The sequence below is a fragment of the Crinia signifera genome, chromosome 11 (genome assembly GCF_055691185.1).
Source record: "Crinia signifera chromosome 11, ASM5569118v1, whole genome shotgun sequence".
Lineage (NCBI taxonomy): Eukaryota > Metazoa > Chordata > Amphibia > Anura > Myobatrachidae > Crinia > Crinia signifera.
In genome coordinates this window covers 15,885,069-15,899,334 of record NC_139227.1, presented here as the reverse complement: position 1 = coordinate 15,899,334, position 14,266 = coordinate 15,885,069, and the positions used below count along the sequence as shown (strand labels likewise).

Here is a 14,266-nt window from a genome sequence, read left to right as displayed (position 1 = left end):
TGCAGAGATAAATAGATTTGGGTGAGTTATTTTGTTTCTGTGCAGGGTAAATACTGGCTGCTTTATTTTGACACTGCAACATAGATCTCACTTTGAAGTAAAACCCCACCCAAATCTAATTCTCTCTGCACAAGTTACATCTGCCCCACCTGCAGTGCACATGGTTTTGTCCATCTAGGAAGGATTTTGTCAGAAAGAGTGAACTAGAATAAGGCCCTATGTATTCATATGGATGTGACAGATTTGCTGTGACATTCCAAATGTTAAAGTGGAACCAACACTGAATTAACAAAATCTGAAAATGGGCAATGTGTAACCTATGTACTACACATCGTGTGGTGCCCGGGCAGAGGATTTCCCCCAGAAGTGCCTGTTGTACAGTGTAGTATGGCTGACCACCCATGCATCGACTCCTGGAAGCTAACTGAGCACATCCCAGGGATGGAATATTTAGCGTGACCATTCCTTATGTCTCTGGTTCACAGATGTTTCCAGGGTTTCTCCAAATTCTCTTGAGATCCTAAAGGTTAATAAAGGTGACCGTGAACTGATTCTTCACCTGAAGTTCAGTGATCAAGAGACCTGTAAGCGTTTTCTTCAGGATTACCAAGAGCGGAGGCTACACCAACACTTACAAAACCAACTCAGTCATTGCCTAAACATAGAGTCTCTGCTAGTCCATTTGGAACTCAAAGTTGACGGCGAGAAGCTTGACACTATTCTGGAGAAGGAGGACCAATGTCTGCAGTATATTTTCTCATTGAAGGTAATTCGCAGTCTGTATATATTTTCAATCAGCTATTTATTGCGTCTGTGGTAGTGAGTGCCGGACACGACCCCTAGATGATGATGGGTGGTGGAGAAACGCGTCATGTTATGACGCATGGGGTGGAATTAACTAAGATGTAAAATACACTTCACGGGTCATATTGCTATGGGCAACCAATCACATCCTGTCTACTATCTTCCAGAGGGTGGTAAATAAATAAGAAGTAGCTTCTGATTGGTTGCCCATAGCTACATGACCTGTGAAGTGTATTTCACATCTTAGTGAATTTCACCCATGCAGTCTACTAAACATCACCATTGAATTTTCTTATGGAGTGCCACAGCCTGTTTTTTGTATCATGTCACATTCACATGGTGAAGGCACCCCCACAATATTGCAGGAGGGCACGTCTCAGCGTATAGACTTGTCAATGCATTTTTATTTTGATGGCATTTTCATCATATACATACAAATAAGCCCCCTACCAGTGTTGTACCAGCCCCTGCACTGCTGTGTGCTGTGTAAAGAGGACAAATGGGCCATACATGTGAATATTTTAAGAACCAAATCTGTCCAACAAAACAAAAAAAATGCCTTTTAAACTCCACCACATCCGATCTGATACATAGCCAGCAATAATGGGTACTGTCCAGTGGCGTAGCGTCAATTTTTGCGCTCGCCACGCTTCAGGATGACATGGATAGTGGGGGGAGGGGGGGGGCCCAAATAAATGACATTATATGTCATTTTACCATTAAATGGCATTATTGTAGGTTCCATCAAAACCGATATCTCATCGCATCGCATGCCATAATGGCATGCGATGAGATGGAATGAGATTTTTTTATCACACACCATCGCAACGCATGCCATACAATAATGGCATGCGATGTGATTTTTATCGACAGAGCAGTGAATACATTACATAGGGCTTAGGGCTATTCACGGTAGTGAAATCGCATCGCATGCCATACTGTATGGCATTCGATGCGATTTCACTACCGTGAATAGCCCTCTATGCAAATAGCGTAGTGGGCGCCGTGATAACACACAAGTACCCTTCCAGAGAATTCTGTTAGTTTCTGACCCTAGTAAAGTCCTTCCCAAAATGGCCTCCACCCTATAGCATGCTTCACATCCGTCTCCTCTGAGGCGGTGGCCATTGTGTGAGGGATATCTTCAACAGTTTTCCATTTGCAGTGTAGACGGAGGTGGCGCTTCCAGATGACATCATCTCCAAGCGTCGGGCTATGTGTGTCGGAATCTGCAAATCGAGGATTTCCAACATATTGGATTTTGCGAATGCCCCGGCACAGGCATCCGTAGAACAGGGAATTGGCCTGATACACTCCTGATGTATGGGCCCCTTAACTGGCATTTTCCAGGCTGTGCTAGATAGGGTATGGATCATAGGGTTGACACTATGAAGATCAACCTACATTCGGTCGACACATGAACTAGATAGACATGACTAAAGTCGACAGGGTCGACACAAATAGGTCGACACATTCTCCCTCCTGGCCCTAATGGACGGTAGGGTATGAAATTAATTCACATAGGGAGTGATGCTGGGGATTTGCCATTAGAACAGCGTGGAAACCCTGTAATGGTGATACACAGCTACTGCAACACTGTGGGTAACTTCTCCAAATTCACTTGTCCCTGACGTTCTCCATCTCTTTATGCTCAGCCCAGTTATCAGAAAGATGATGAACTTGCGGAACTGGACAGGAATTTAATGCAGTTATCGCTGAGTTCCGTCACTCCACAGAACAGCATCTCTGCTTCCAACCAGGGCTCCCCAGTGGTTCCATCCAGCCAAGGTTCCCCTCCCCACACTCTGTGCTCTACATCAACTGAAGGAATCCCTTTCCAATTTAATGGACAAGAGTATGGTGAGTTCTCTCCTTGGTTATGGAAATGTCCTCTAACGTGGAGTAGAGAAGATTTTTGTAGTTGTACACAAGGGGTGACTGCTTGAAAGTCAGGATTCCGGCAGTCAGTACTCAGAACGGTCAGAATCCCAACTGTTTAAATGCCCGACAGTCGGGATCCAGACTAACAGGGGCTATTCTCCCTTGTGGGGGTCCGCAAACCTCGTAGAGGGAGAATAGAACTTGTGGCGAGTGAAGTGAGCCACCGAGCCTGCAAGGGGCTTCTTTGCGCTTGCCTCCCTGTCGGAGCACCGGCGGGCGGGATTCCGATGTCGGGATGTTGACCGGCGATATCCCGTTTGTCGGACCGCCATACCACACCCGTACACAAGTGCCATGTCAAATAGCTTGAAGAATGCATTTCCAATAAAAATGAGATTCTCATATATGGTAAGCAGTGGTGTCATGTGTCTCCTGAATGTGTTCCGTGATGCCATAAAAAAAATGTGAAAAACGCCAAAAATTGTTTTTTATATTTCTATAGGTCCAAAAGACAGATATGCTTTACACATAGTTAAACATAATAAGCAAAATAATCCCAGTTTTTGTTTTCATAATATTATACGTACCTGAGTTCTAATAAGTTTTTTCGAAATATTTTTTGGAAAACATTTGAGAGATTGTTTTTATTTTTGAACATTATTAGGTACTTGTTTCCTAGAAGGGCGCCCACGATTTTGATCTTAGGCATCGCAAGGAAAAAAAATCGCGTCGGTCGCATCGCATGCGGCCAAAAAATCGCATGCGATGCGACCGACGTGATTACCGCGATTTTACATAGGGAACAATGTTAAATGGCCCAATTGACCCGATTTCACATAGGGAACAATGTTAAATGGCCCACAGACCCCAAATACCCACCCTGAAGTGTGAAATGGCCCCCCCAATTGTTAACGCCACCCCACGATCAACGTCAACCCGAAGCGTGGCGAGCGCAGCGAGCCCGCAAGGGGCGGTGGTACGCGTCCTCCGACCTATTCATACCCCCACTATCCACATCGGCGTGGAGTTGAGAATAGAAAGTGTGGCGAGCGCAGCGAGCCACCGAGCCCGAAGCCTGGCGAGCCCCGCGAGGGGACGCGGAACACGCTCCCGAAGCGTGGCGAGCACAGCGAGCCCCGCGAGGGGACATTGATTACTTAACATGTATTCCGTGTCCCCTCGCTTCGGGCTTGTATTCCGCGTCCCCTTGCCACGCTTCGGGCTCGGTGGCTCGCTGCTCTCGCCCCACTTTCTATTCTCAACTCCACGCCGACGTGGATAGTGGGGGTATGAAAAGGTCGGAGGACGCGTACCGCCATGCTTCGGGCTGACGTTGATCGTGGGGTGGCGTTAACTATTGGGGGGGCCATTTTACACTTCAGGGTGGCTATTTGGGGTCTGTGGGCCATTTAACATTGTTCCCTATGTAAAATCGGGTCAATTGGGCCATTTAACATTGTTCCCTATGTAAAATTGGTAATCGCGTTGGTCGCATCGCATGCGATTTTTTTGGCCGCATGCGATGCGACCGACGCGATTTACATTTTACCATGCATTTCTATGTAAAATCGCAGCCATCGCATCGGTCGCATAGCATGCCATTATAATGGCATGCGATGTACATGCGATGCCCGCGATGGGCGCCCTTCTAGGAAACAAGTACCCATTATTATTATTATCATAATCATTGTTTGTTTCTTTGAGGGTTTTTTGTTTTTTATGTTTATTTTATTTTCTTGTTAGGAATCTTGAATAAAGGGTGTGATCTCGTAGTTTTCATTGAGCCCTTTTGGAATTAGTATATTTAATGTAATTATCCAGAAGGTTTCTCTTTTTGTTAGCTTTTTTCTCTGTCCCCTCCTCTTTTTGATACAAGAGATTTAGGGGGAAATTTACTAAGCCAAAATCGTAAAACATAGGTGTATTCGTATACAGAAATACACCTATTTTTTTACACATTCATATTTTTGGGATTTACTATCCCGAAAATATGCCTATTCGTATTAATGGCACATTCGTATTTGTATTTACAAATACAAATTAATATACCATCGATAGAATACGAATAGGAATCACCATTCAAAAGAATGGTAATTCCTAATTTACTAAGTGGCCGTATTAAAATACGGCTGCTAATTATCAGCAAACTGACGATAATTGCCGGCCAAATACGCCAGGAAAAATAGACGTAAGGTCCGTGCAGGCTTCAGTGCCGTTCCATAGCACTGGTGGAAGAATTCTTCCCCAAAAAATAAAGTAATTGTATTTTAAACAATCACAAATAAAGTTAGTCTCTATTTCTGGGTCTTCACCTCGTCTTTCACAGATTACATTAATCCCTTTTTCATGGGGTATGGCGGTGTACAGTGACTGTACATCTACTGTACAACATTTGTATTCAGGTTATCAATTCAGATTGTGGAGTACATGTAACATGTGTGTTGAATCTTGTATGTCTGTTTCCAACATTGGCACATATTTTTTTTTTTATAAAACTGTCAACAAATTCAGACATCCTTGATGTTAGGGAGCCTATTCCACTAATTATTGGTCGCCCAGGTGGTTGGGTTACACTTTTATGGATTTTTGAAAGAAGATAATTGTATTCCTCTAAATTTATACTTTTTTTCATTGTTTAGTCCTTCGGTTAATAAGACTTGAAGGTCTAGTATATATTGATATATTGATCTGTTGGATCTTTTGAAATTTTCACATATGATGTTTCATCTCCCAAGAGGTGATACACCTCATTTACATAAAAATCTCTCTCTAAAAGCACAATCCCCACCCCCCTTTATCTGAATTTTAATTACGATGATTGTATCTTCTGCTAGTCCTTTTAGAGCATTAAATTCTACTGTAATTAGATTTTTCTTGATTTGTTTGGATTTTCTAGCTTTTATATATCAGTTTTTACTAATTGAGAGAACATCTCCAAATAGGGACCCTTTTATTCCAAAGGAAAAAAAGTCGGTTTGCACTTTAAACCTGAGGAATTTGTATCCCAATTTTTTTATAACGGCATCGGATTTCCGAAGGAAGTGCCGCTTTAATATTAATTTTCTCACATAGAGATTTAGATCAATTTGCAGATTAAACGTTTCTGCCTCCTTTGAAGGAGCTTATGACAGTCCCTTTTGAAGAACTTGTTTCTCAACTACCGTTAAAATTATTTTTTTTTTGACAGATTTCAATATCCGTCGACCTAGATCTACTGGTAGGGGTGTCTCATTCTGGTTCTATTTTTGGAAGCTCTTTTTCCTCTCTTTCTAGGAACCTTCACTTTCTCCCTTCTGTGGTACCTTGTTGTTCTTCCCCCCTCAACTGTGGGATGCGTGATTGGGATTCTGGTGGTCATTCCCCTAAAAAAGCACGTTGTTCATTTGTTTGTCCACCCTCTGACCTCCAAGTTTTTCCAGGGTATTGCCAGTCCCTGTTTTGATCTCTTCTAGAAAGAGAAATATAGGATATATGTCTGTCTGCGCTGTAATATGCAGCCGATGTCTTGAAGAGATTAAGAGGTACCTCCACACCTTCGAAGATCAACCGGTTCGCAAAAAGTATCTCAATACAAATGACAATGGCGCTTATAAAGAATAGGAATTTTGTACTCCCCTGTAAGTGTCCTTGTGGTCTCCTCTCCTCTCATATGATTCTCCTAATCAGCAGGTTATATGAAAACCATAAGGGGACAATGCGCACAAATCCTCGTGCGATACTGAATTGTAGATATACAAATATTTTCTGGGCATAAGGTATAGATATACAATCCACCGTTCTGGTGTTTCTTTTAATATTTGATGCGGAGGATCACCTCCTACACAAATTACTTACAAAGTATTAGTGTGAAATCAGCATATCTGGGGGGTCTTTTCTCCACTTCACTCCTCCAGTGAAGGTAAACTATAAAGGATAGTAACCCACAAAAAGAAAATGCTGTAGTAGGTTTTCAAATAGTTCCTGCAGCAGAAGAGGGTGCCGGATGGGTTCCCGACAGTCGGGATCCCAACAATCATTTACCCGACGTCGGGATCCCGACTGTCAAAACACCGACAGCCGGGTGCCCGACGGCCACCTGCTATTTTCCCTCGTGGGGGTCCACGACCCCCATAGAGGGAGAATAGAATAGGTGGCTCGCGTGGCGAGCGCAGCGAGCCCGCAAGGGGCTTTTTTGCACTCACCATGCTGTCTGACTCTGGCCAGTCAGGATAATGACTGTCGGGATCCCGACTGTCGGAGTCCCATACCACACCCGCAGAAGATGCCAGAAGCAACATACTGAAACCCTCTTTTCAGCTTGTCTTATCACTTAAAGATGAAGCAGTCAGCTAGTTTACAATAAGGAAAAAGCAAATATTATGCTAGCCACCAGGATTAAGGCAGTGTTAAACATCCTAGCACCTCATGTGTGTGTACCTCTAGCATGTTAAACCTTAACTTAACTTATCTTAACATTAAACCTGAAATAAAGACTCGGAGACATAGGTTTGGCAGAAATTGTTAGCTGATTTATTATTTGAATATTTAAGCTAGTTTTTGATTTGATTAAACTAATTTAAATAAATGGTGGCCAAGAAAGAACGGCTACTAAACTAAACTCCACCCCCAAACTCAGCATACGTAATCAAACTACCCTACCAAGCGGTATCCACTCGACCTACTACATTGACTACCACCCAGCCAGGTGGTCTCGCTGCCCCCGAGCGGGAGATCGAGCGAAAGGCCTAAGTCAATGAATAGGCGAGCGCACCGAAAACCATCTATATACGTTGCATAAACGGGTAATGAAGGCTAATAAACTATTAACCTGCCGTTCTTTCCCACCTATCAGCCAACGCGATTAAAACATCCCGAAAAAAAACCCCATTTAAAACCGATTATCACAGGGAAGGGAGGGCGGGAAAATCTCAGCAGGAAAGAGAGGAAGACTCCTCCCTTTCCTGACCCCATATTCAGCTAGCTCTGCCATTCCCAAGCACCTTTTGGATCCCCGAGTCACATGCTCCCTAATGGTCACACACACAGCCTGGGATGTTTAACCCATTCCATGCCTAGTGCTGGCATTACATTAATCTGTTGTGTTCAGACACCTGTTTCTAAAAGGGTGGAGCTCGGCTGGCAGGAGGCTGGGTGGTGGAGCAACCTCAATCCTGGTGGCTAGCATAATATTTGCTTTTCCTTATTGTAAACTAGCTGACTGCTCAATCTTTAAGTGATAAGACAAGCTGAAAAGAGGGTTTCAGTATGTTGCTTCTGGCATCTGCTGCTGCAGGAACTATTTGAAAACCTACTACAGCATTTGCTTTTTGTGGGTTACTATCCTTTATAGTTTACCTTTACTGGAGGAGTGAAGTGGAGAAAAGACCCCCCAGATATGCTGATTTCACACTAATACTTTGTAAGTAATTTGTGTAGGAGGTGATCCTCCGCATCAAATATGAAAAGAAACACCAGAACGGTAGATTGTATATCTATACCTTATGCCCAGAAAATATTTGTATATCTAAAAATACAATTCAGTATCGCACGAGGATTTGTGCGCATTGTCCCCTTATGTTTTTCATATAACCTGCTGATTAGGAGAATCATATGAGAGGAGAGGAGAGGAGACCACAAGGACACTTACAGGGGAGTACAAAATTCCTATCCTTTATAAGCGCCATTGTCATTTGTATTGAGATACTTTTTGTGAACTGGTTGATCTCTTCTAGGTCTAAAAGCCGAACATTTTCTTTTATACGGTACTTGGTGAGAAGGATGCTCCCAGGTACGCAGTCTCCCGGTTTTCCATCCTATATATATTTCTCTCTTTATGCCAAGTTCTTACTGCATCTCTCTCATAATCCTCTTTATCTCTCTGAAACCCTCTTTTTCTTAGTTTCTATGACTTTATCTTAAATTTTTGACACTTTTTTGAGTATTTCTACGTGTCTAGTTATAAATACTTCTGTCTCTTTAAGATCTATAATTTCTATACATTGATTTTTTTCTAGATCCTGCTCAGCTTCCTTCAGATTTTTTTGCTCTCAGCAACTAATAGACGCATGAGTGTATAAAATATATATAAAATACCACATGAAAAGCCTGTGTTTGTCTCTCTGTACCTTACTCTGCCTTACAGGCTCAGCACTGCCTCTAATTAAAAAATTAAAAACCCTCCCATGACGAGGCCGCTGCTGCTGCTATCCTCCATGGACCTGAGAAGCATATGATGAGCTTCATCAAGCAGAGCACAGCACAAGCCTCTCAGCCTCTGACCTCTTGTGCAAAGTCTCATGGGACTTAGTCAACTCCCAGTAATGCACTGCACACTTGTGCAGTCAGGGTGCCTTGGCTCCCGATGCTCAGCACCATTAATCATTGCCGCATTGGCAGATAGGTGAAGCTGCAGCACTACCCCACTCCCATGCAAAAAACCCTTAGCTAAAAAAAAATTTTTTTAATACATGCCAACCACAAGGGGCCCCTAGAGAGATGGGGGCCCAGGGATACTGACACCGCCCCCCCCTAATCTGGCCCTGACGGTGTGATTTCAGGGCATTTTCTAAGCGATTTCACTAGATCGCTTAGAAAATGCCTCTTCATTGCTCTGGATGTCCGGCCCCCTGCGTCGCTATCGCCCGACGATTAATACCCAGCATGCTGGATAAAACTAGTTAATCACCAGTCAGGGCCAGTGTTCTCACCGGAGAACACTGGCTATGACAGATCGCTCAGCACACACCACTGACACGTCGCTGTGTGCTGAGCAATCTACATTGCTCAGATCGCTCAGCAGTGTCGTCCCGTGTGTAAAGGTGGCCATACACGTTACAATTATTGTATACAATATTGCATCTCATAGCATATCGGTTTGGCGATGAGATCAGATTAGATGAGATCTAGTACAAAAAGTATGTGCTGCACATACTTTTTGTACTCATCGCTAAACCGATATGCTATGAGATGCGATATTGTATACAATATTGTATACAATAATTGTAACGTGTATGGGCACCTTTAGAGAGGGTCTAATTACTTTTCTCTCTTTTTCAATGTATCCTTTATCTCCCTTTGAATATTGCTAATGGGAATGTTTCTTTCAGTGGACAGGCCTCTGACTGCTGCACATCACCAGCGGTTTGCCACTTTGGTTGGCAGGTCATGGAAAAAAGTGGGCAGGACGCTGAAGATAAACTGCCGGGCTCTGCGCGATCCCGCCATAGAAAACCTGTCTCACGATTACTGTAATGAAGGTTTGTACGAACAGGCCTACCAGATGCTACGACTTTTCATTGATTGCGAAGGGAAGAAAGCCACGTTACAGAGACTTGTGGAAGCACTGGTAGATAATGGACTGAATGGAATAGCCGAGAGTCTTCTAGCTGAAAATGAACTGAACTAGGTGTCTCAGGAAGGATCATGGGAGTTTTGCAGTCATCTGTCCTTGGGTTTACGTTAATCTGCCATCTCTTACACAGCAATGTTGAAGATGCTTATAGTGCTTCACAGCACCTCTACAGGTAGGAACATCATTAGGCGGAGAGGTGACCACAGGCCCCTACACCAACCAGTGTCTTACCTGATCATAGAAAAAACTAAACGACTTCTTGGCTTATAGCACCTTACCACCCTTCATTGAGATTTTCGATATAGGTAAGAAAGAAAGTGAATTTTAATGTGTCCAATCATTTAATAGATCTTTTAAGAATCTTTAGTGGCCTCCTTCATTAAAGGTTCAACAGACCCAGGGCCTGATTTGGGGATACGGTCATTTGGTCTACAGTATGCTGATCGACAAACATTGGGTCGACACCATTAGGTCGACATGGGTCAAGGTCGACATGGGTCTAGGTTGACAGGTCATTAGGTTGACACAAGCATTAGACAGTGTCATGGCCTCATAGAAATTCCCATTTACATCACTCCAGGGGCTTGATGCTGGGCTGCCCTGGACATTAATGTCTGCACCAACCCCCTGTGATTGAGGAGGAGCCAGCATTTTGGTGACCTCCAGGTGCAGTCCTACTCTGCAGCACCCTAGTGATGCCTCCTACCGGAGAACACAGGGTAGATGTATGAAGCAGTGATAAGGGAGGAGAAGTGAAAAAGTGCCTGGTACTGTAATCAAGCTGAGACTATCTAGCCAGTGTACAGCCGCTGAGACTATCTAGCCAGTGTACAGCCATAGAGACTATCTAGCCAGTATACAGCCATATTGACTATCTAGTGCACAGCCATAGAGACTATCTAGCCAGTGTACAGCCATAGAGACTATCTAGTGCACAGCCATAGAGACTATCTAGCCACTGTATAGCCGCTGAGACTATCTAGCCAGTGTACAGCCGCTGAGACTATCTAGCCAGTGTACAGCCATACAGGGCCGGCACCACCACTAGGCAAATCTAGGCATTTGCCTAGGGCGCCGGCCACTGGAGGGCGGCATTTTGACCCCCGTGCCGCGGGGGTACCTGTCCTGCGGCGCTGTGTATTTAAAGCTGGCGGTGGAGGCAGCGAGGGGTCCCTGCAGTCAATAAGAAATAACGAGCACTATCCGCCGGGCTATGCGGAAGCGCTTCTGTTGTGAAAACACTGTCCGCACGCTGATTGGCTGAGATTCAGCCAGTCAGCGTGCGCCGTGCTGCCAGTGTTTTCACAACAGAAGCGCTTCTGCATAGCCCGGCGGATAGCGCTCATTGACTGCAGGGACCCCTCTCTGCCACCGCCACCAGCTTTAAATATACAGCGCCGCAGGACAGGTACCCCCCCCCCTCCCCCGGCACCGGGGCGCTCCCACCCCGACTCGCCTGGGGCACTCCGGTGCCTAGCACAGGCCCTGCAGCCATAGAGACTATCTAGCCAGTGTACAGCCATAGAGACTATCTAGCCAGTGTACAGCCATAGAGACTATCTAGTGCACAGCCATAGAGACTATCTAGTGCACAGCTATAGAGACTATCTGGCCACTGTATAGCCGCTGAGACTATCTAGCCACTGTATAGCCGCTGAGACTATCTAGCCACTGTATAGCCGCTGAGACTATCTAGCCAGTGTACAGCCGCTGAGACTATCTAGCCAGTGTACAGCCATAGAGACTATCTAGCCAGTATACAACCATAGAGACTATCTAGTGCACAGCCATAGAGACATCTAGCCACTGTACAGCCGCTGAGACTATCTAGCCAGTGTATAATGGATCACTGTGATACCCATGATCGATTTATACACGTGTATTGTTGGAATTTATATGTACAGGGAAACGTGCATATGCCTTATGTAGCCAAACACACTTACCTTACATGGTGCATGGTCATCATACCTCAGTGCGTCATGTTATCCGTAAATTATGAAGCAATTTTTAACTAATAGAACTCACTATGAACATACACTCAGCGGATGAAGAATTCTTTGGGACTTCGTAATATCATCGAGAGACTGGTGCTAATAGTTTCAAGTGATTTGATAGGCTGCATAGCCGGTATGTTTAATTTTTTACCCATAAATTGCTTGCCTCCTCCGGACCTAATATACATATCTCAGTGGACTGCAAAGTCCACCCTAGGCTGCTGTGGCGTTGCCCTGGTGTTCCAATATCCTTGTTTTGTTTCCCCGGAGCACATTGCAAGGTGTACTCGTTCTCTCTATGGGGTAAATGTACTAATATGGGAGTGCTATTGAAGATGGGATGTTGCCCATAACAACCAACCATCAGATCCTATCTATTATCTTCTAGAAGGTGCTAAATAAATAAAACTCAAAATCCAATTGGTTGCTATGGGCAACAGAACTCCAATCTAATTTACCCCTATGTGTGAGATGCTTGTACTAAATGTGTGTGTCTAAATTTGTAGGGATATGGAAGAATGTCTCTTATAACCCAACACTCCTTTCAACTTCCCAATCAGATCCAATGCATTGATGGCCATCAATTGTGTAAAACTTCTATAGTTCGCTACAGACGGAGCCCTCCTCATCTAGCCCTTCAATAGGATTAAGTGAGTCATAGGATTACTCTGCTAATCCCCTACTGTATTGTTCTATATATTGTATTGCTGCTGAGAACAATAGCATAGCCATGGTGAGCCATGGTGAGCTACGACCTAAGGAAAATAGTTGAGAGGGGCTCCGTCTGTATATATATTATAGATGGTATATTTGTCCAAGACCATCGCTAGTTTGAAGGTTTGGTTTGTTTGCGCATTTTGAGAGCTTGAAAAAAAGATCACGGGAAAATGGTAAAACGCCATCCTACAGAGCTTCTAATACAGGGCTGGGCAACACCGGCCCTCCAGGTGTTGATGAACTACACATCCCAGCATGCCTTGCATCAGTTTCAGCATGGCCACATAGCAAAACTAATGCAAAGCATCCTGGGATGTGTAGTTCATTAACATCTGGAGGGCCGGTGTTGCCCAGCCCTGTCCTAATACATACCTCCCAACATGACCTTCTCCAGGAGGGACACAATGCTCTGCTCCTGGACTTCCCTCTTAAAGTATGATTGCCATCACCTGTGGTGAGCTGGTTAATTGAGAAGAAAGGTGATGGTAACCATACATTAAGAGGGAAGTGCACGAGCAGAGCAATGTGTCCCTCCTGGAGAGGGTAATATTGGGAGATATGCCTAATATACACCCTCTCCACACCTATTTCACTTATTTTTATATGCATAATGAATCTAGTCCCAAAAATCTGTGGTTGCACTATGTACTTAGCAAGGACCATTCTCTTCCTATTGGCCAGTACAGTTACGCTCTGCAAATCCATGCACATTAGCAGAAACCCATTCATACCAAAGAGGACTGAACACATTCTGTATTATGTGAATGTACATCACTATAATTAGGCTCAGAGTAAACCTTAAACGTTATTAAGATAGATCAGATTTGTAATTATGATTTTTTTTGGATTATTGTGTAAAATCAGATGTAATAACTTTTGCAATTTATTTGTCATAGAAATGCAGATCTGTGTCCATATTGAACCTCGCCTCCAGGGGGCTCCACACAAACACGTTATAAAGAACAACGCACATATAAACAATAGAGTCTAATGATCATTTTCCGCACACTTACTGATCGTCCAGTTTCTTGGTTTAGGTAAATGTTCTATGTTCTAGGACTTTTACTACGACAAAAAAGACAAATGTTATAATTGGGCTAGCCATGTGCTGTAATGTTAAATGAAAAAAGTATTTTAAGTAAGATTCCTTAGTAAGACTTTATACCACAATCTGTAATAAAAAGGGCTTTGTTTTAGCCTTTCGTTACTCTCTGTGTTTTTTCGGCAGTACTCTGAGATACTGGAAAATCTGATTTCACTAACCTTTCTATAATCCCTATGTTACACTGACTCAAATGCTGGAAGCAATGCTGCAATTCATGGTACACCTGCAAGATAGAGCACTTTGTAGTGAGCCGTCCATCACTGTATAACAAATTGCTGTTGGACGATGTTGGCTTTACTGCTTTGCATTGCATGGTATACAACTGGCCGACGGGCAACCCACGGCTCAGCCGACAGAGCAGCCAATTGATAAAGCTGTACAAGCTAAGTATCCTCTGCCACCACAACTTTGGGGGGGGAGTTAAATTATGATGGC

At 43.9% G+C, this 14,266-nt stretch overlaps 1 protein-coding gene across 3 annotated transcripts in view; it reads left to right on the top strand.

Moving 5' to 3' along the window:
* Nucleotides 1-11,193, top strand: part of TRADD (TNFRSF1A associated via death domain) — a 29,699-nt gene extending 18,506 nt beyond the window's left edge. For all 3 annotated transcript variants that reach the window (XM_083164147.1, XM_083164146.1, XM_083164148.1), the window contains exons 3-5: nt 486-766; nt 2,460-2,664; nt 9,771-11,193. In XM_083164147.1, the coding sequence (XP_083020273.1) occupies nt 486-766; nt 2,460-2,664; nt 9,771-10,069 (785 nt within the window). In that variant the 3' untranslated portion in view covers nt 10,070-11,193. The remainder of the gene's footprint in view (nt 1-485; nt 767-2,459; nt 2,665-9,770) is intronic.
* Nucleotides 11,194-14,266: the final 3,073 nt, after the last annotated feature.